At 43.2% G+C, this 21,962-nt stretch overlaps 1 protein-coding gene across 1 annotated transcript; it reads left to right on the forward strand.

Annotated features, from left to right (window-relative positions):
• The first annotated feature begins 7,925 nt into the window (after positions 1-7,925).
• On the forward strand, positions 7,926-20,904 carry LOC136941427 (metabotropic glutamate receptor 2-like). The gene is made up of 5 exons (XM_067233882.1): positions 7,926-8,432; positions 16,252-17,089; positions 18,132-19,195; positions 20,476-20,695; positions 20,795-20,904. The coding sequence occupies exons 1-5, from the start codon at positions 7,926-7,928 to the stop codon at positions 20,902-20,904; spliced, it is 2,739 nt and encodes a 912-aa protein (XP_067089983.1).
• The last annotated feature ends 1,058 nt before the right edge of the window (positions 20,905-21,962 follow it).

Below are 21,962 nucleotides of genomic sequence, written 5' to 3' on the forward strand. Positions count from 1 at the left end.
CTCAATCTCTGTGTCTCTATCACAACCACTTCCCCCCACCTCCAGCCCTCCTCTGATGCACGTGTCAGCCTGCTGATGTTGAGGCACCACCTGGTGGGGCTTAGCAGGGTGTGGATGTCCAGGCATATCCGCTCAGACAAGCGGCTCCACCAAGCTAGCTCCACAGAGACCCTGGTTGCATCCGCCCACAGAGACAGGGGGGCAGGCAGAGGGAGAGCTGGACAGAAAGACATCACAGGGGGGATGTAATAGTCTGTCATTTAATAAAGGATCAGCAATTCAAGTCTTATGCAATTAGTTTGTGCATTCTGGGCTCCTGCATGTACTGTATGCATGTACTGATCAACATGCCCCAACCCACTTATAGAAAGATGAATAACACACAGGCAGATGTCCATCCAAACGCTCTTTGCGTTCTCCCTGGTTTAGGTGTGAATATCTCAAATTAAACAGGGCTTCCAGAGCATGGTAGACATAACATGTTTATTTTCTTTTTTGAAAATGAACAGAATTGGAACATGAAACAATGGTATCCGTTAACAAACACAGCCATGGGTGAATTGTATTAGCTTTTGTGTGTCCTACATAAAAAGCCCACATACAGTAAGAGCAAATCATCAGCCGATCTGCCCACCTACGAACACGCTGATCCCAAAAGAACCTCTAAAGATCCTCAACCAAAAGCCCCGGCGCTTTCAACATTGTTTCTTCTATCATGAGTTTCCCTCTGCCTGACAGTGAGATGTCTCTTCTCCAACTCAAATCAAGGAAAGAAAGTAGGTGGGTGTATTTGTTCCAAGTCAATTTTAGATTGCCACAACAACCCACTCTGATAAAAACTATTGTATGTTTATCTAAGCAAGCAGAATAAACTCTTTATTCTTACCATACAGGCGACAGGACTATAGGGGAGTAGGAGACAGTGTGAGGCAGAGTTGCATGATCACCAAGTCAGAAGACACCCTGAACCACAGAGGCTCTGCTAGCACCCCTATGTGGCTTAGGTCAGGTAGTACCATAGCCAGTATATATTTTCACTGTATGAGTCATTACTGAGACACTTTGACACCTCTGGGTGTTGTTCTTTATTGAGCTTGTTAATGGGGGGGGGGGGGGGGGGGGGTTCTATTTTAAAATACATTTTATGCGGTTTGAAATGTTGCCTTTAAGATCGTCAGAAGATACAGCTCACAGTATATAATTCGACATGGATGGCCAGACATAAAAATCCCCTCGCAGTTGATGCACAAGAATGTCATTGTTGTTTTAGTCATTGTTGTTTTATATATATATATATAGATAGATAGATAGATAGATAGATAGATAGAGAGAGAGAGAGAGAGAGAGAGAGAGAGAGAGAGAGAGAGAGAGAGAGAGAGAGAGAGAGAGAGAGAGAGAGAGAGAGAGAGAGAGAGAGAGAGAGAGAGAGAGAGAGAGAAACAATGAGACTAATTTATGATTATCTTTTTTTATCCTGTTCTCATTTAAAATAGTGGTTGACTACCATGGCCCTTCCGATGTTGAGTCAGTTTAAGGATCTAAAACACTGACCTTACATCAAGATAGAGAGCAACACCCCTGAACAGTCCTGCAGTTAAAGTTAATGGGTCCAAACCATCTATTGTCTAGGGCATAACTATTACGTGACTTACAAGAGCTTGAACATTGATTGAATGACGCTTAAATTAGGCTATGTAAACATAACAGATGGCAAGTATGAGCCATAGTTTTTGGATGCCAAATGTAAAATTGATTTTTTTTTTATTAATAAGCGCTTTCTATAATAAGCTACTCAAAGTTTAGAGTTGATCAAATTCGCGAATTCGAAAACTTGTTCACGACTGCCGTCGAGATCAGGCTAGACTGCAATTTGCCACATACTGTTCTGCAAGTTGTCTTACGCGCAAGAGCAGCTTCCTCTACTCATTCCACCTCGGCAGCGCACGAGAAAACAATGGTAGGCTTGTTACAAGTTTATACTGTACCACTAACTTATTTTTCATTGAACTTTACAATTTCGCGGCATGAATTTATGATAAAAGACACTAACGGTAGGCTACATATGAAAACGTACAGTATAAACTCTGAATCGATTAGCATATTGAACCCAAACTCGATCACCATAATGATATGATTACAATTTTGAAGCGTGAGTCAAATTTGTACGCTAGGAGTAGCCAAGTTTATGACAATGGGAAGTGGAAAAAGGCAACTCATGGTGAAGTATCTCCGAGTTTTTCGGAGCTCATTTTCAGTACCAAGGACAGATCCACACCTGTTTCATGTACTGTAGGCTATGCATTCATCTACGCAAATGTTTAAAGTTACACACCACCGGAAACCATTCCACAAGTTCTTTTGCAGAGGATTTCAAACGTCTGCTTTCAACTTTTAGGGAAAGGACATCCACCGGGGTCGGATGTGTGAAAATTGTCAATCTTGATACCATCAGAGGAAGACTTTAGTCTACATAAATCCGGTAAGAATCACATTTGCATCACGTTAGCTATAACATTCAGCTTTCTCTGAACTGCACCTCCTCCCCCAAAAAATAAATGTATAGAATCAGCTTTTCCTCTGCTGCAAGGCTTTGTTTCCGTGCTATCACAAATTATTGTTGATAGTTGGTAGGCTACAAGAGGTCTTCCAATGCATGAATCTATCGTGCATTTGGTTTTTTGGTTTTAAATCACAGGGCAAATAATGAAACCATGTGTACGGAAACAATGCGCTAATGTTATATTCTATGTATGGTCAGCAAATCATGTAAGATACATTTACCTTTGACAATCTCCATAGGTTTTCTTTTTAATTTCAATTTGGAACAAATGTCGTAGTATATAATTTAAGTAACCTATTTCATCAAACTATTTGTCTTGACTGATTTTCAATTAGCAGGATACCTGTCTCCCATTCTACCTGCTACTGGTCAAGCTAATTGTGCAATAATGTGCATAATGTATTATTTATGAAATTAACACAATTTGTGTTTCCGTCTAAAACGATCCTGTGGACCTTTATTTACTAATTATAGTAACGATTAATAGTAAACAGGCTAGAAAGAAGGAGATGAGACATGAGTCAGAAAATGATGAATCGAGTGAGACGACAAACGACAGGGAGAGGTATAGAGTTACATACAGGAATAGCCTAATGTCCCAATTTATTAGCGGTAAATCATGACGGGGTAGCCTACTATACAGATTAAAGTTAAAATGTAATATTTAGGAAGGCTAGATTACCGAGATACATTTATTGTAAGAGAAATAAGATAATTCTACAGTGAGCTACACTGTTTAGAAAGATGGAAATAAAACAATAGTAGGGTACAAAAAGGATGGATAATAGACAAATGGCATGACAAAGATAGAGGATGAGAAAGTGAATGAATAAGTGTGTGACTTCTCAATGTTTGGGAATTCTAAATAAAAATTGACAATTTGGAATGTAGATGAAAGATGAATGACAATAGGGGGAATTTGGGAGGTATTTAAACATCTGCACTCATCTACATTTGATTTGCAGTAGATACCCTTTGGTTTAAGTAGTCATCAGTTTAAGAGAACTTGTAATGAATTGAATAGGGAGAGAAAACATATTTCTAGATTCAAAAAGTATGCAAAACTGCACATTTTGCTTACAGCAAGCACACTAATACAATGGATCTGTGCATTTCAATTTATATTTGTTTAATCAATTAACAGTCTTCTTGATAGAATCCCTACAAGTTATTTGTGTGATTATGGTTAATTTCTAATGTAACTTTATAATTATATAATATTTTACTTTACTTTTTGTTATGTAGATACATTGAGTCCAGTGAAAACACATCATGTATTGTGGCAAATACGGTAGATGATGAAGTCACATAATGAAATATGATCATTTAAGTTAAAAATCCCAAATCTATGTTTGAAGTGAGCTCACTGCATCCGAGTGTGTGACAGTCATGACCCAGATTTGACAGTATGTTATTTATTCAGTTTACTAAAAAGCTGAAACTCTTGACATTTTCACAAAAGAAGAACTGCTAGAATGTTGATGTACATTCAAGAGTTCGCAAGTTTATGTCAGCCTCTAAATATACGGGAAAGTGCTGCTGATCAATTGTTGAGTCATACATAGCAGATGAATTCTAATGGGGAGAGAGAGAGAGAGAGAGAGAGAGAGAGAGAGAGAGAGAGAGAGAGAGAGAGAGAGAGAGAGAGAGAGAGAGAGAGAGAGAGAGAGAGAGAGAGAGAGATTGTCTGTGTTTTCTTACAGGTGCAATCAGGTTTGTGACAGTCATGAGTCGCTTGCTTAATCGTTGCTTATTGTGAAGATGAATATGTATGAACATATTGAAACATATGAAAACATAACTGGAAGTCATTAGGGTGGCACTGTAAACATTAGTTGGTACAGATGTTTATCTTTGACAGACTGTCCCAGGAGAAGGCCAGCGTGTCACAGTCTTATTGCCATTCATGCCCATAACCCATAACCCATGCATTAGGGTTAGGGTTCCTAGAGGGGTGGAACATTGTTACCTAATATCCACCTCATTAGTCACTTGCAAAAAGTTAAACAGAGCTGTTTTTAAAGTGGCCAGATAGTATATATGTACAGATTCTGAAATCAGTAACACTTTGGGCATGAGTATGAAAGTGTGTACATTTTTTAACTGCTTTTAAATCTGACCAATTATTTTGAAAGGCAGGAATTTATTGGACATATTTCACCAGAGTTTGAGCAGGAGGGCTGTGAGCAGCTTGGCGGTGGGCCTGAGGTCTAAGGTGCCTTCTGGCTCCACCATGTGTGGTGTAATGGTGCCCGTCTCCATTAGGAAAGAGGTCAAATTTGTCAACTGACTCGTGACATGCCGGCTCACAACCTGGCCATGATGCTCCTCCTCACAGCAGGAGGGCATCTGCCTGCTAGGGCCTCCTTTTGAAGGTGACATATCCCCCAATTCCAAACCCTCTCTTTCTAACTCACCCAGGTGTACTAGACTGCCCTCCTGCTGTGTGAACTACTCAGGGGAAGGTGTGATGTTTGTTTTCTGAATTTCACTTTGTTAAAGCCCTCGTTGCCCAACATGGGCATGATTTGGTTAAGCTTTTCATCAGTTTCATGCTCAACTGTTGCCAATTTACTGTTGACTTCTGGACTCTTTGTTTCAGCCAACAACAGACAATGGAGTATGGGAATGTATTCTATTAAGTGACTACTAAGTGACTGCTGTCTCCCATGAACGGTTAAACTGGATATGCTGTGTAATAGATGAGGGTTCCAAGCCAAGTGAAGTGAAGTCTTCTCATTTTCAACTTCTCTTTCAAACGGAATAAGTGTGTGCAGGGAGGTAGTGGTTCTCTTGGCTGTCAAGTATGAGCCTGACCGACTATACTGCCGCTAGCCAGATTTAATTATGTGATCAATGCTCGAGAGAAGCTACCTTGGAACTGCCTTGACTGTCAACATCAGGTAAAATGAGTCTCTCTTCGTCTGGCTCCTCCTGTTTTTAAAAGGAATCAAGAACCTCGCCACTGGTTATGCTGTCATAGTGTAGTGTCATTTTATATATATCAACCTCTAAAATGGTCCAGCCTTTGCATATAATTCATTCAATATGCACCTAGATACGTGTTGTGAAAGTTTGTTTGGTGTTTAGCCAGGTCTTAAACCTCCCTGTGTCCTTGTACACTTTCTCATTGGGCTATTAGTTTGTAACGTCAACCAGTGAGAGTAAAGAGCTCTCTCTGAGCCCATCTGCTGTAGACCAGTAGAGAAATTCCATTTTTTACGTCAATTAAACATTTTGACTGACCTGCCTACACTGGTTTCTAGTTTGCTCCCTCAGAGGAAGCAAGAAGGAACGTCTGGCACATATGCCAACACCAGGTTGTGTCAACCCTGACAACCCTTAACATACCCAACACCTGCTGCTATACACCAGACATATCCAACTGGCTTTTAGGCCTAAAGAGCTGGCCCAAGAGACATGTAAGAGACTAATAAACAACGTTCTAGGTTCAAAGTATTGCGATACACCGAGATGAGAAGTTAAAAATGAAATGAGATAAGTATAAGAGCATAAAAGAGATTCCATCATCACACGATGGTCTGAGTCCCACAATGTTGCTCAAAGCCAAGTCTCTGTGAGGACAGATTCAGCAATCACTGCTCTTGTTCTCCTCACAGGGCTTCACCGGGTCCACCACCCCCTGCTGCCACTGTAATACACTCACACACCACACACACACTGGGAAAGAAAAAAGTCTGTCTCCACCAACAGTGTGGAGGTGAGACACATGCGCTTGCACACACACACACACACACACACACACGTGGTCCAAATCAATTAGTATGTTTTGCTGATCATTAAAAAATCTGCACAGTAGACGATCTTCAGTGGTTTCTATTATTCATCATTATGTAGTATGCATATTACAATTGCCCCTATCTGCTCACAAAACATTGTACCTAATGATTCTGTGATTCCAGATTCTCTCTCCTGCTCTCTCAAGCCCAGCTCTATCAGCCAACAGATACCACAAACTCCTAATTAGAAGTAAACCTTAGGTTCCAACATTATCAGAATTTATATCAGTACTCTTGTCACACTGCCCACTACTACCCTGACGCCCATCTCCGATCTTTTATCCAACATGTTTCCATAGCAACACCCAGTTTTCAGAAGAGATCCCTGTACGTGAATGTGTCTGTTAGCTCGGCAGGAATGTGCTTCTTGATGAGATTCATGCCTTAGATGTATGATTTAACATAGATCAGTCTGCATCTGTCCTCATCAGGTGGAAATGTAGAATTGAATGTGCTGCCCATCAAAGACTTCAAAGCACTGTTTGTTTTCTAATGATCCTACTGGAGTCAGTCCACTGCCTGGGTATGCAGGCTGGTGGTGGCTCCTCTCAAAAGCTAGATCCCCTAGGATCTGGGTTCTCTGGACAGTCTAACAGTTATCACGCATCAGCAATGGAATGCATCATAATCCGTCGATAGCTGGTAGCTGACTGCTGTCAATTCTTTGATGCTGTCACATACAGTATCATGTAAGCAGGGCAGATCTCCTACTGTCCAAACTCATGTAAGAAGTCAGTGTCCATGTTTCATTATTAGAACCAAGTGATCCAATTAGTCCAGTTGATAAGCTAAATGTATGTTCCCTCAATTAGGGTTTAGCTGCATGCCCATGGATGAAGTGATTCAACTCGAAACAGAAGCAAAAATCTATTGATTGACTTTTAGGTGTGTTTAATTTGTGGTTTGGCTGCATGGGCTCTTTTTTCAGTAGATCTCTGTATGTATTTAGGCATCAGCAACAAGCACTTCCTGTTGAGTTTCCTGTGTTAGACTTGTCTCATGCCAACCTGCAACTACTGCTGATACTAGAAACATGATTAGCTCTGAGTTGTAGGAGTAGAGAATGTTTCACACAATGTTGTTTATGGTTATTAGTGTAAAAATGTACTATTTCAAAGATACGTACAGGCAATTATCTTCTCTGCCTGTTTACACTTTGTACATCATGATGCAGTTCACAAGATGATGAATGTTCTGGCTAAGACCGTTTTTTAACTTTTTAACTGTGATTGTAAGAGTTTTTTTAAAGCTAATATCCATCCCATCCCCCAAAAATCTTCACTAATGATTTGACATTTGTTTTCATCATGTCTGATTTGGCTATATGTAAGTGCAGGAAACATCTGTGCAATTTGTATTGCTTATGCAGTGAAAGTACACCGCCTCACCTAAATACAAAGGATCTAATGCTGCAAATACAATCAGAAATTTAATTGATTCTCCTTTCTCCTTTTTTCAGAGTGTAACGTGTAAAGATGCTACGGTTGTTGAAAGAAAACCCCAGAGTGACCCACCCTCAGAACCTGTAATATCCTCCTGCTTCACACTACTCCACCAACACCACCATGCCAACCGCAGGGCTCTGTCGCACTCTGCAGGCCTCTGGGTCTCCCTTCTGGATCATTCTGCTGCTGTTCTTGGACATGGTGACCCCAGGGGTCCTGGCCAGCCCCCGGTTCCCTCCGTCAGCCAAGCGGGAGATCACCATTGACGGTGACGTGGTGATTGGAGGCTTGTTTCCGGTGCATGAAAAGGGAGAGGGAGTGGAGGACTGCGGTAAAATCAATGAGCAGAGGGGCATCCAGAGACTGGAGGCCATGTTGCTGGCACTGGATGAAATCAACTCCGATGATCGTCTCCTCCCTGGACTCAAACTGGGGGCCCATATCCTGGACACCTGCTCCAAGGACACCTACGCCCTGGAGCAGTCCCTGGAGTTTGTGAGAGCCTCTCTCACTAAGGTGCATGAGCCAGGCTTCATCTGCCCTGATGGCTCCAACCCCATTCAGGATGACGTGCCCCTTGCCATTTCTGGAGTCATCGGGGGCTCCTACAGTGACGTATCCATTCAGGTAACTTTACATGACCACCCATCAGGGCTCTCAGGGTCAATCCTCTACCCTGTAGTAGTATGCAGCTCTTCATTCTATGGGCCTGCTTCACTACCAGTGTCATGTATCACTACTAAGAGGAATGTGGATGAAGTAGAAACCCTGTTAAACTGCACAATAAGTTTGCTATTTGTGACCTGACAAGGTCAGATAGGTTTCCTTTTTGTCTTTTTGGTATTTATTTGCTTGTGCATGTCCAGGCTACAAGAAGAAGGTCTATCATTGAGCTTGTTTTTAGTATGGCAGTTCTGCTCACGTTTCACACACAGCGTGGGGAGATCCAGCGCTAGCTGACGCATCAAAGCTCCACTTCCTTAATTGGTCCCAACTGAGTTGCTGTCATGTTTCCATTTCATTATTAGCAGTCTACATTCAGGCACATTCCCACTGAAACCTTGGTGTTGAGTGTGTGTTCTGTGTGTATTTGTATTTTGTGCACATTCCTTTTACGTGTGTGTGTATGTCCGTCTGTGTGTGGGGGTTGGTGTAGAGCGCAGATAAAAAAGGGATCACCGGATATGCTTTTTATCCCCACCTCCGCTGAGCCACAGGAATTTGCCTTTAGCTCCTTTGTGAGTTTAGCTACGACTGAAATAATTATCCACCGGAGACGCCTGTGTGTTTGAAGCAGGCGAGTTCACAGGGACCTCCATCACTTTGTCAGCGCCATCATTTCCGCCACACGGACAAAACCGACCTTTCACACACCTGTGAAGAGATGCTGGAGGCTTGCTTGATTAAATCCTGTTCTCCACATACAGAGGGCATAATTACTGTGTTCCACACGTAACGGAGCAAAGAGCCACATTTGAATAATTCAACACTGTTGCAATGGGATATGATGGGTAATGATTATGTTGATAGGGAAGGAGAGAGGAGATGAGGTGATGCTGATGGAGTGGTTCACGGGATTTGTGATGGAATGTGGTGAAATCTCTGATTCCATTAGCAGGATCCACGTCAGTAGAGATGTGCGTAATCATAATACGGTCACACTTCAGACAAGCTCTTCTATCAGACCTGGACAACGTGTGCTTTGAAATGACGACCTATTGGATGACTGATTATATATTCACTTCTTTTGTGACGTGTCTGTACATTCAGTCCAAAGGATACAGTTGATCTGTATCTGGTTGTTCAAATCACTTCATAATGTAAATCATGACGGTTTTAATGATCAGCCAATGCTATAGTGTAGGAATAAACTACATCTCAGCTGCAGATGCCACAAACCCATCAGGCAACACAACCAGGCTGTGGGGGTCCTCTTCACCATGGCTCCTCCAGACTCCCCCCCCGCTGAGAGAGCTGGGCACTTTGGATCCACCACTCCTCGACCAATCAATGACAGTCAGGATAGGAAATGTCCTCCTTTGAGACTAGGAGAAAACACTTTTCTTCACGGTGAGAGAGCCTTTAGAGGTTCAAGCACATAGCTTTCAAATGTCTCTACATATGAATTAAAATGCATGACACTTGTCAGTGATCTTTTGTCAATGCACCCTTCATTGATTCACTTCTTTGTGAGTGGCTCAGATCCTTTGATGCAATCCGTTAGAGGGTCTGGCTGCTGACGCATTGCCACTGGAACCCAGAGGAGCTGACTGACTGTTTGAGGGGAAGGGCACTGGGGCCAACTTTTCCACAAGAGAGCTTTGGAAGAGCTCCTTTTCCCATCTGTGGGGGGCAAAAGGAGCACAGAGATTCTTGGCAGCGACCTGTCCACCTGATGGCTGGGAGGATGCTGCCCCTGCCTGTCACAGAGGTAAAGGGATGGCAGAGAAGTAGGGCGTGAGGAGGGGGGGGGGTACGTGCCTGTCTGGGACCGTCTTATGTCCACAAGGACCACATGGCATCAAAACGAGACATTTCAAGCCCAAGTTCATACAGGTAGCTTGGTGAATACATTGCTTTACAACTCCCTATAGGTTCTAATTACCTTTTACATGCTCATGTGCAATAACATTTAGTCATTTAGCAGACGCTCATATCCAGAGCGACTTGCGAACATGTAATTATTTATTGTCTACTGTGCTGATGTTTTAAATGACACTGAGTAAATAATTAAGTCAAATTTTATAGTCTTGGTAAAAGTCTATAGCTTTTACCAACATAGTGTTTGAGAGTATAGCACATACTATACTCCAAACCTGCATAACAGAAAGACAGAGAATGGAAGATGTTGACTGAGGTATGTGTTCACTGGTTTACAAATTCTGTTCAGAACACTTTGCATTAAGAGGAGTATGTGTGAACTTTTCCAGCCTAACTCCCAGCAACAGAAACTCCAGGTGAATACCCTAGCATCTCTTTGTCAGTCTAGATGATTCAGCCCTGTATGAGCCCAATGACTGCTCTGTCTTTGTAAAGTCAACTGTTTTATTTCCTCTTGAATGTCACAATGAAGCGTTTTTTTTCTTCAATAGTGTCTGCTTGTCTTGACAAAGATACTCCGGTACTCCTGCAGCATTCTCATTAAATCTGTTACAGATGGTGTCTCCTAATGAGACGAAAATAAAACAAACAGCAGTGTGGCCATTAGACAGGACAGGACACTTGTCTCTTCTTCACAGCCATCTAAGGTGATGTGTTTGGAGAAGATCCCTTGTGATTTTTAAAGTTCTCTATTGGTAGCAGTGTATTTGTGTTATGAGTTCTATTACAGGCATTTTCTAAATGCTGACAGTATACTGGGGGAATTAAGAAAATCTCTTTCGGTGGGAGCATCAAAGGGTCTTGTTTATTGTGTGGTACTCTATGTCTCTTAGCCAGCCCCTCTCCCACGTTCTCTTCCCTGAACCTGTTCTTTTTAAGCTGAAAGTTTTAGCACATTTGCATAGTGCTGCTCAGCTCTCTAATTAGTGTAGAGGGAAGATGGTGTGAGGGGTGTGAGGATGGGTACAGTCAAGACACAAGAACACAAGAAAGGCATTCATAAAGTCAGCCATTCGATTTCCACTACGTGCAGCCCTCCAGTCTTTGTTGTCCTCTGTCAGAAAAGTGTTGTTTTTGCTTTCCTTTGTTCACAAGGTGACATGGAATAAATTATCATATTTTGATACAGAAACTGTGGGTGTTCCAGAGCATTGTACGTTTAATTGTATGTCTTAAAATCCATAACAGGAGTATATCCTCTTGTCTAAGCTACCATGGCGATACAGAAATACTTCTCAACTCTTTTTGCTTGTAAAGGTGAATCAGTGGCTACATTTAGACCTGTAAAAGCACAACAAAGCTTTTTCTCATCAAGGTGGCTGAGGTCAATCCTGTAGTTAGAGTTGTTTGTTTGGCAGGATGCAGTGTTGATAAATGTAAATGGCATGTGGTGAATGTAGGTGCCTGATAAAGAGTTTCATCAGCAGAACCACACACCCACGCACACACATGCTCACTCTGTTGTGTGGGTTGGGTTATCACATAATAAACTAAAATTATAAAAACATGAACCATGTTATTGCACAGACCTATTGTCAAATTAGAAAATAATAATAATAACAACAGCAATAAGCGTCTCATAAGACCAGGGACGTGCACAGACATTTGGAGGGGCTATTGCTCTAACACGAAAAAAGAGATCAGCATTATCTCCATTACTTCAAAAAGTCACGTGTGGAAGAGTTTTCACTCTCCTTCACTCGCAGTGCACCGGCGTGAGAATACAAACAATGCCATGTGACTGGGGGCAGAGGGCAACTGACGTTATGTTGGCAAAATGAAGGAACACAGAACTGGATAATATTGCAATTTTATGTTATTTAACTTTACTAATGATGGGCTTATCGTATTGACGCAGCCACAATTTATTTTATGCATTTTATCAGGGCAAATGGGCTGTTGCCCGGGCAACAATAGCTCATACCTCTGCACGTCCCTGAGTTATAGCCATAACCCTATCTGTGAATCTAACAACCTAACCCTAAATTTCAAAATTAGGGTTAGGGTTAGGAAAACGGCTGACCTCAAGCCTAACCCAACAACGGGGTTACGGTCAGCTGTGGCAGCAGAGTCAGGATCAGGATGAGTTACAGCCATAACCCAATCCCTAAGTCTAACCCTAACCCTAAATTTCAAAATTAGGGTTAGGGTTAGGAAAACGGCTGACCTCAAGCCTAACCCAACAACGGGGTTACGGTCAGCTGTGGCAGCAGAGTCAGGATCAGGATGAGTTACAGCCATAACCCAATCCCTAAGTCTAACCCTAACCCTAAATTTCAAAATTAGGGTTAGGGTTAGGAAAACGGCTGACCTCAAGCCTAACCCAACAACGGGGTTACGGTCAGCTGTGGCAGCAGAGTCAGGATCAGGATGAGTTACAGCCATAACCCAATCCCTAAGTCTAACCCTAACCCTAAATTTCAAAATTAGGGTTAGGGTTAGGAAAACGGCTGACCTCAAGCCTAACCCAACAACGGGGTTACGGTCAGCTGTGGCAGCAGAGTCAGGATCAGGATGAGTTACAGCCATAACCCAATCCCTAAGTCTAACCCTAACCCTAAATTTCAAAATTAGGGTTAGGGTTAGGAAAACGACTGATCGTAAGCCTAAACTAACAATTTATTTTATTTAACTTTACTAATGATGGGCTTATTGTATTGATGCAGCCGTAAACATTTTATTCAGGCTCTTTCTCCAGAGGGTTAGATCAGCCAATCAGGGCAAATGGGCTGTTGCCTGGGCAACAATAGCTCGTACCTGTGCATGTCCCTGCATGAGACTAAGTGTAAAGCTTACAAACAGCAAGATCCCATTGCTCTTGCTCACACTTGCACAACTGCCACACTAGATTGGATTTTCCTAAAATCCATACTCTGAGGAACCAAAATCTTACTTCAGTCTCTATCCACTGGTGTACACTCACTGGTGACTTTGAACACAGACCATCGGGTCAATACAGTTACAATAACAGACACCATGGAGCTTCAGTCAATACAATATACCTCAGGATCACATCTGGTCGATTCATTATGATAGGCTATGTTTAATGTAAACAACAATTAGGCTATTGAGATTCCCTGCTATAAAAATGTTTTTTGTAGAAGGTCTTGCATATTATCACTATCAGTTAGTAATGGACATATTTTAGTGCCCAAGGACATCATAGCCATTAAAACCCTAAACATTTTTCCAGCTTCTTTGATAGAAGGTATGATTTGGAGGCATGTAGCAAAGCTGGAGTCTGTCGCTGCATATCATTGACTAGATATGGGACTGAACTTCCTCTCACTCCTATTTATATGCTTGGCAAGGACCTCTGGGACATACAGATGGGATTTCCATGTTGAAAGAATCATGACAGACACACGAGCGAGAGCCTGCATGCATTCAGCCTGTCCTCCAGCTCGGTCTGGTTCTGGTCCCACTCCCCAGAGCATGCCTGGGGTGGCCATCCAGAACAACGTCTGGTGACACATCCTCTTTCTGCTTTTCTGTGTAGAGGAACCACACCAACGAGCAAATGATTGCACACGTTGGATTTACTAGTCCAAATATACCATATACTCTATTTAGTCAAATATGCTTGCAACGTTTGAAGTGTGAAGAAGATACAGTAATTGAGTCGGAACATATTTTGCTTCAAGCTGCAGCAACACCATGAAAGGACCCAAGCCTGTTTTGCTAATGATCTAAGGACTGAAACCGTGGCTAATTAATTGTTATAAAGATGTACATTTGTAATGAGTGGGTTTTCTGCAGCTTTAGAGATGGAATGACCCATGGTATTGTTTCCCTCCCACACAAACAGTTTATACAACCTCTCTGCATTGTGAACAGTGTATAGGATGGCTGAGCCATGCTGCCTGGCTCCCATGGGCCCATGGCAGGGTTAAAGGTCCAGAGAAGGGGTGGGATAGACCACACATCTGAAGCTGTCCATGAAACAGATCCTACATAATTTATAGGGAATTGAATAATGAACACCATTTGTAAAAGGTTAATTAGCTGAAGACCTGATCAATTTTTCAAGGGAGAAGGAGAGAGATTTTCTTTCTTTTTTTTGTTGCATTTTTTTGGCAGAGAAACTAAAGATAGAGAAACACAGGCATGTCACACACTCCAGTGCTATCCGGATTGGTCTGCTGTCAAGATAGTAGTTTTTCCTGAGTCCTTTGGTGACAACCAACTGACAGTTCACTGTCTTTCTAGAAGAAGTGGTTGAGGGATCCATGCGTGTGTGACTGGCTCAGTCTGGCTGGAGACAATGAAACAATTGAAAACAGTTCCCATCGAAACCTTAATCACAACAAATAAAGCCAATATGTTGCTAGAAAAAGTCATAATTTTGATAGAAGTTGGCAGTTATTGCTTTTACCTGTTAATTCTGCCTCCCTATGCTATCCCATTTCCTTATAGTGTACTGTTATTACTGGATTTATAATTGATATTGCATATGGTGACCCTGTACTCCATATTCAAGCAGAGAAAATGGGATGCCTTAATGCTGTTGTAGACAGGGGGCAGGGTGGCTGTCTGAATGCATCATATTTTCTTGAGGGTGTGTGGTGTGCATGTGCTCTCTGCGGGGCCTTGTCCTTGGGCGGTTTTAAATGGAGCTGTCAAAGTGGGTTAAGCACATGGCTGTTCTGAGATCAGGGTTAATGTCAGTCAGCTCATAGGGAGACTGTAGGGAGAAGCACTCGATGTTAACATCGCACTCAGCATGCTTGACTCCATCTTCATCCCTGATGTTCCACTGGGTCAAACTAATTTAAGAGATGTATCCATGGTGTAAATAGCCCAGATATTTGGAGGTGGTACATACAGGCACACTGGCATGAACAAGACAGCACCAACTGGTGTCAGACGTATGTGAAAATCATGCTTTCATACAATCGTGTGGTCAGAGCTCTACACGTCAATGGGATTTCCATCATCAGTTCCAGTCACTCATAAGGATTTACTCTACTGACACCAAGGCTGTAATCATAATACATATTGGAAGGAGGGACACATCCCCCCCCAATATTCAAATCTGGTCAAAATGTCCCCCCCAATATATTGATATAAAAATATAAATGTGCTACGCTACGACAGGCAACCACGCAAGCCGAAATTATCATTAAAAAAATATTCGTCCCTGGAGGGCTGGAGGAGAACAATTCAGACAGCACCAATCACCTATGGGAAATGTTTTAATGTTGAGCAAGAATAGAACAATACACTTCAGCCCTAAAACCCAAATATGTTTTTGACAATGGAAGAAAAATAAATTGGTTAAACTTCTCATTCACCGTCTACTGCTCCCAGATAAATTGCAGTAAATCACACAATTCTCCTCATCATTGCACTCAACAACACCCACTGTCACTCCCACAGGAAAATCTATATGTTGTCTGAGGTAGTTCGGCATAATAACCCCATGGTGGTCTGTATTGATAATAGATTAAGATACCAGCATGTCTGGGAGTATCTGGACTGAACAATCTTCTATCACTCTCATATGTTTGGTGTTATTATTTTTCTCCATCTGTGGGATTTGTGGCTCTTGCTTCTGGCAAGAAGGCTTTCTGAAAGGGTTGACAGTTGGTAGACAGATAAAATCAGTTGTTAGAGTCGCTTCACCTCCTGCTGGACATTAGCAGACAGCAGCCGTGTACCACAGCTACTGAATCACCCTCAGGTCCAGATTATGTCTGTCTGACTGGAAACACACAGGCAAATAATACTTCACAAATTATGTATGAAAATTATGTGTTGGTACCGTGATCTTATTGTGTTGATTATGATGTCATATTTTACTGAGATAAAAGTAAAGTACGGTTGCCTCCTGTTCTCTTCACAGGTGGCTAACCTGCTCCGGCTCTTCCAGATCCCTCAGATCAGCTATGCCTCCACCAGTGCCAAGCTAAGCGACAAGACCCGCTACGACTACTTCGCCCGCACTGTGCCCCCGGACTTCTACCAGGCCAAGGCCATGGCGGAGATCCTGCGCTACTTCAACTGGACCTACGTGTCCACCGTGGCCTCAGAGGGTGACTACGGCGAGACAGGAATCGATGCCTTCCAGCAGGAAGCCCGTGCGCGCCAAATCTGCATCGCCACTTCTGCTAAGGTCAGCCGCTCCATGAGCCGTGTGAGCTACGACAACGTGATCCGCTCGCTGCAGCAGAAGTCTAACGCCAAGGTGGTCATCCTGTTCACCCGCAGCGAAGACGCAAGGGAGCTGCTGGTTGCAGCCGCTCGCATGAACGTCAGCTTCACCTGGGTGGCCAGCGATGGCTGGGGGGCCCAGGAGAGCGTGGTGAGGGGCAGTGAAGCCGCAGCAGACGGAGCCTTTACAATCGAGCTGGCCTCGTACTCCATCAGGGAGTTTGAAGATTATTTCACCAAGCTAAACCCATACACCAACCGGCGTAACCCCTGGTTTGAGGAGTTCTGGGAGCACCGCTTTGCCTGCAACCTCAGCGAGGCACACTGCACTGAACACAGCCTGAGGGACGGCTTCTTTGAACCGGAGTCCAAGATCATGTTTGTGGTGAATGCTGTCTATGCCATGGCCCATGCCCTGCACAACATGAGACAGGCTGTTTGCCCCAACTCCACCAAAATATGTGATGCTATGAAACCAGGAAACGGAAGGAGGTTCTACAGGGAGTTTATCATCAAAACCAAATTTGATGGTGAGTGAAACAGATAACACCACCTTTATCAATGTTTTTTCAATTTCAATGTGCTTGTGGATAAGGACACAAGATCTCATAATTACATAACACTGTGTCTTTATTACCATGAATGTTTTGATGAAGAAAGTGTTTTGTCCGTCTCTTCATAAACGGAGTGACTAAGTTCAGTTAAGTTCTGGATTTTAATACGTATTTATCAATATGCAGATTGGGAGAGAAAACCAGACCTCTGACAATAAATGACAACACAACACCAGGCTTAGGTCTCAATCATGTCTCTCCCAGCTCCGAAAGCCGGAGGACCATCTTTTATAGGGCACAAGAATGTAAACATAGATTGTGACAGTCAGGCAGTAATGACGTTTCAACAGTCTCAGAGAAAGAGATTCTCTGCTCCCAACACATGACAACTCTCAGACTAGAGAGTTCATAGTTGGAGCTCTCCTTGTAGTCATGACAAGGAACGTTTAGCCAGTACTTTCTCCTGACCCCGAACATCTATTAACCCTGACACATACACACAATATACTCTTATTAATAGCAAGCTTACATGAGAACGTACTAACTAGTATCCAATGACTAGTTCTATTGATTAGTGAATAATGTAAGCACACAGGAAATCCCAATTTCTTCCACAGTTTCCTCATAGTGTCTAAATATAATTGAAAATCTAATCATGAAAATTGGTTCAATCTGAAGCAAATACAGATTTCAAATGAGCATAAACATTTTCTGATTATGTAATGTGCAGAGATGAAACATTAATTAGCAGGGCAAGATCAGCAGAGTCAATTATAATTCTGAGAGCTAGCCAATGTGCACTATTTTATCAAATCTTTACCTTTTCAATTAAAAAAGTGATTTTGAAAGCAAAAGGATTTGGATGAGCCAATTATGACTTTGTACGTTTTCTACCTTTGTGTTCTATGTGATTTTTTTCCTATGTATATCTTGCCCCTTTGTCCTGATTAAATTAATTTGATTATTGAAAAGGAATTTGTTCTCTGAAGTCAACATGAGTGATGTGTCTTCCTTCCAGCGCCCTTCAGACCGGCGGACACCGAAAACATGGTGCGCTTTGACAGCTACGGTGACAGCCTTGGCCGCTACAACATCTTCCACTATCACAAAGAGGATGAGCGCTTCGTCTACAAGAAGGTGGGCTACTGGTCCCAGGATCTGACCCTCAATACCAACCTAGTGTCCTGGAAAGGCCAGGGCCCCCCCACCTCCCAGTGCAGCGACCCCTGTAAGAAGAATGAGGTGAAGAGCATGCAGCCTGGAGACGTGTGCTGCTGGATCTGCATCCCCTGCCAGCCCTACCAGTACCTGCTGGACGAGTTCACCTGTGCTGACTGCAGCTTCGGTGAGTGGCCCCTGGCCAACCTGACGGGCTGCTACGACCTGCCAGAGGAGTACATCCGCTGGGAGGACGCCTGGGCGATCGGGCCGGTCACCATCTCCTGCCTGGGAATGCTCTGCACGCTCTCCGTGGTGGGCCTGTTCTACAAGAACAATGAGACCCCCGTGGTGAAGGCCAGCGGGCGCGAGCTCTCCTACATCCTGCTGCTGGGCGTGCTCATGTGCTACAGCATGACTTTCATCTACATAGCCAAGCCGTCCATGGCCGTGTGCACGCTGCGCCGCCTCGGCCTGGGCACCTCCTTTGCCGTGTGCTACTCTGCTCTCCTCACCAAGACCAACCGCATCGCCCGGATCTTCAGCGGGGTGAAGGACGGCGCCCAGCGGCCCAGGCTCATCAGCCCCGCCTCCCAGGTGGCCATCTGCGGGGTGCTGATCTCCTGCCAGCTGCTGGTAGCTGTGGTGTGGCTCCTGGTGGAGCTGCCGGGGGTCAGAAAGGAGGTGAGCCCTGAGAGGAGGGACGTGGTCACGCTCAAGTGCAACAGCAAGGACTCCAGCATGCTGCTGTCGCTCACCTACAACTGCATCCTCATCATCCTCTGCACCGTCTACGCCTTCAAGACCAGGAAGTGTCCGGAGAATTTCAACGAGGCCAAGTTCATCGGGTTCACCATGTACACCACCTGCATCATCTGGCTGGCCTTCCAGCCCATCTTCTACGTGACCGCCAGCGACTACAGGGTGAGTGTGTGTTATTGTTGCGTGTGTCAAGAGAAAGCATACAAGGACCAAGTGCCACCTCAGGATCTGGCTGTCAGGAAAAATAGGTCATCTGGCCCAACAGGGCTGTCCCACAACTGTAGGTTCATCCTTGAAAGCAGTGGGGGAGGAGGTGTCGCATGGGGTGCTGTGAAAAGGCCATAGCCTTATGTCTGTGCTGTAGCTAGGAAGACACTCCGAAACACCTACCAAATCTTATGAGGGATTTAAAAAGAGAAGAAACTGGATGGACTGCTAGAGAAATGAACCTGTCTCATGATAGAACATTGGTAGAATCATTAAAATTGAAATAGTTTTGGCTCTGGAACAGAGACCTTGATGTGTTGCTCTGTTTGTGTGCCATTAATAATGATTGCAGTGGGCTCTGGTTCTGCATTTCAAGTCTGGTTTCGATAAAACATTGGAAGTATTCTATGAAAAGAAAGTATTCTATTACATGAAAGCCCAGCTGTGTTGTCCATAAAATCGTTATTAACTCTCATAGATGGATATTAAACATACCAACGCTTTCAGAAGCCTTGAAATAAAATAGAAACTTTGCTCTTGATCAAGCCCCTGAGCACGGTGAAGCAGGCATGCCTTCTCCATCTGTGTAAAAGTACAAGAATATAGATTGTTACTTCTAACTGATTCATTTCCCAAGTGTTTGAGTATACTTTACATTTCAGACTTTTTCAAACCAACCTTTCAATCCATATATGTTTGTACAATCAAACCTGATCCTGAGGTTGTGGCTGGGTCCCAGCTCAGGGAGCTCACACTGGAGCATGAGAGAAACCTTAGTCACTGTCCAATAGTTATTCAAATGGTCAACAGGAGTTCACTGGGAACTAGACTGTTTGAGACTTTATTGGTCTGTATCATGTAGGTTACTGTTGTTAATCAGAAACACATAGCAACCTATAGCCATAGCTAGTATAAGCATGGTCCTGTTTCCTTGAATATATGTCTGTGTATTTAGCTAAGATATCCTATATAGTACACTGATTTAACACCAAGCTGTCAAGTAAACAGATGTGTCAGGCACAGAATAATAAGCCAGTGGACCAGGGAGGGGCAGATGAACAGATGACCTCCAGTCAGCTCACATCATCAGCTGGGTCATAGCCAGACATGCTAGTATGCCCCACTGTGTTCAAATCAGACCAACTCTGCTTTCCATCTCCCTGTTTCTCAAACAGTAAAGAGCATCTATTGCTCACAGCTGTTGCTCAGTCTCCTCCGTCTCCATGCCCCTTCAGGTGCAGACAACCACCATGTGCATCTCCGTCAGTCTGAGTGGCTCCGTGGTCCTGGGCTGTCTCTTCGCACCCAAAGTCCACATCATCCTGTTCCAACCTCAAAAGAACGTCACCACGCTCAGGGGCACAGCCAACCGCTTTGGGACCACGCTGTCCGCATGTGCGTCTGCGCCCGGCTCCAGCTACTCCAAAGGCAGTTCCTCCAACATCCCCATACAAGGTATTACTACCCTCCTTCCAGATATTTTGTCAACGACATGTAGCATTGATGAGTTCACTTGTGAGTTGTCAGCACATACATAAGTTCTGGAAAACGCAGTTCCAGAACCTGGAACTGTCTTGTGTGTTTCTTCAGGCTCGGCCTCTAGTTACGTGCCAGCCGTGTGTAACGGACGTGAGGTGGTGGACTCCACAACGTCTTCATTGTGAAGATTGATCTGAAATGGTTCCTCCTCCAAGCACAAGCCACTACTCCGTCATCAATCACTCCCTCATGGAGCCGGACTGATGATGACACAGCCCCCATGGCTGGTGTGACATGGGTGCTCCTGACTGTGAAATCTAATATGTGAGACTATAAGTAATGTATGTACTGTAAAACATTTTTGTAGATTTAGCTGGCCGTGGTGTCCTTGGTTTCCAGATAGATGTGGTTGAATGCACTGCACATTTTTTTTTTGTCTGTTTTTGTCAGAGAAGTCTTGTGAATGAGATGGTTGTGAAGCAATCATGATGTCTTACAAAAATATGTTATCCTGTTCTTACAGTGCTGTGAATATGATATCCAGATGTTTATTTCCTGTAAATAATTCACAATAATGACTAAATGAAATTGACCCCTTCTTTTCAAAATTAAATGACATTAGCTAAACTGTAGTGAGAGTAAATAAAACCTAGACGACTACACAATATAAAGGACAATGTTTCAACGTAGAATTTGGTGAACCAGTTCGTGCTTTTTTGTAATTTATGTAAATAAAATGTTTTTCTTTTTTAATTATTAAAACATGAGGCCAGTGTAATTCATGTGACTTCAACATAACGTGTAAAAACTGTTACAACTGTTGTATTTATACATCAAGACATCCCAAGAAATTCCCCTGAATAAACTACACTGGACATCGGTCTCAGCCTACACAACACCTCAGCCTACAAATCTAGGCTAAGCCGACACAACTACTACTATACTTTCACTCTTAAATGTAAAAAAAAAAAAAAAAAAAAAAAAGGATTTACATAGAACTGTCTTAGTATAAAAAGTGTATTTGTCTTAATAGTTCATGCATTCATGTTAGTCCTAAGGGAACAAGCCATGCTATAATAACAGGCACTTTTCACCCCCCGGTACCTGCCAGAAAGTACTTTATTTTCTCCATCCGGTGCGATGTCGGTATAGATGGAGTAAGCTGTTAAAAGGATTTCCTTTTCAATTGTGACATCTCAAGGGATTCCCATGCCACAACCCATAGGGCAAGCAGCCTAGTCAA

The sequence above is a fragment of the Osmerus mordax genome, chromosome 1 (genome assembly GCF_038355195.1).
Source record: "Osmerus mordax isolate fOsmMor3 chromosome 1, fOsmMor3.pri, whole genome shotgun sequence".
In the NCBI taxonomy this organism is placed as follows: domain Eukaryota; kingdom Metazoa; phylum Chordata; class Actinopteri; order Osmeriformes; family Osmeridae; genus Osmerus; species Osmerus mordax.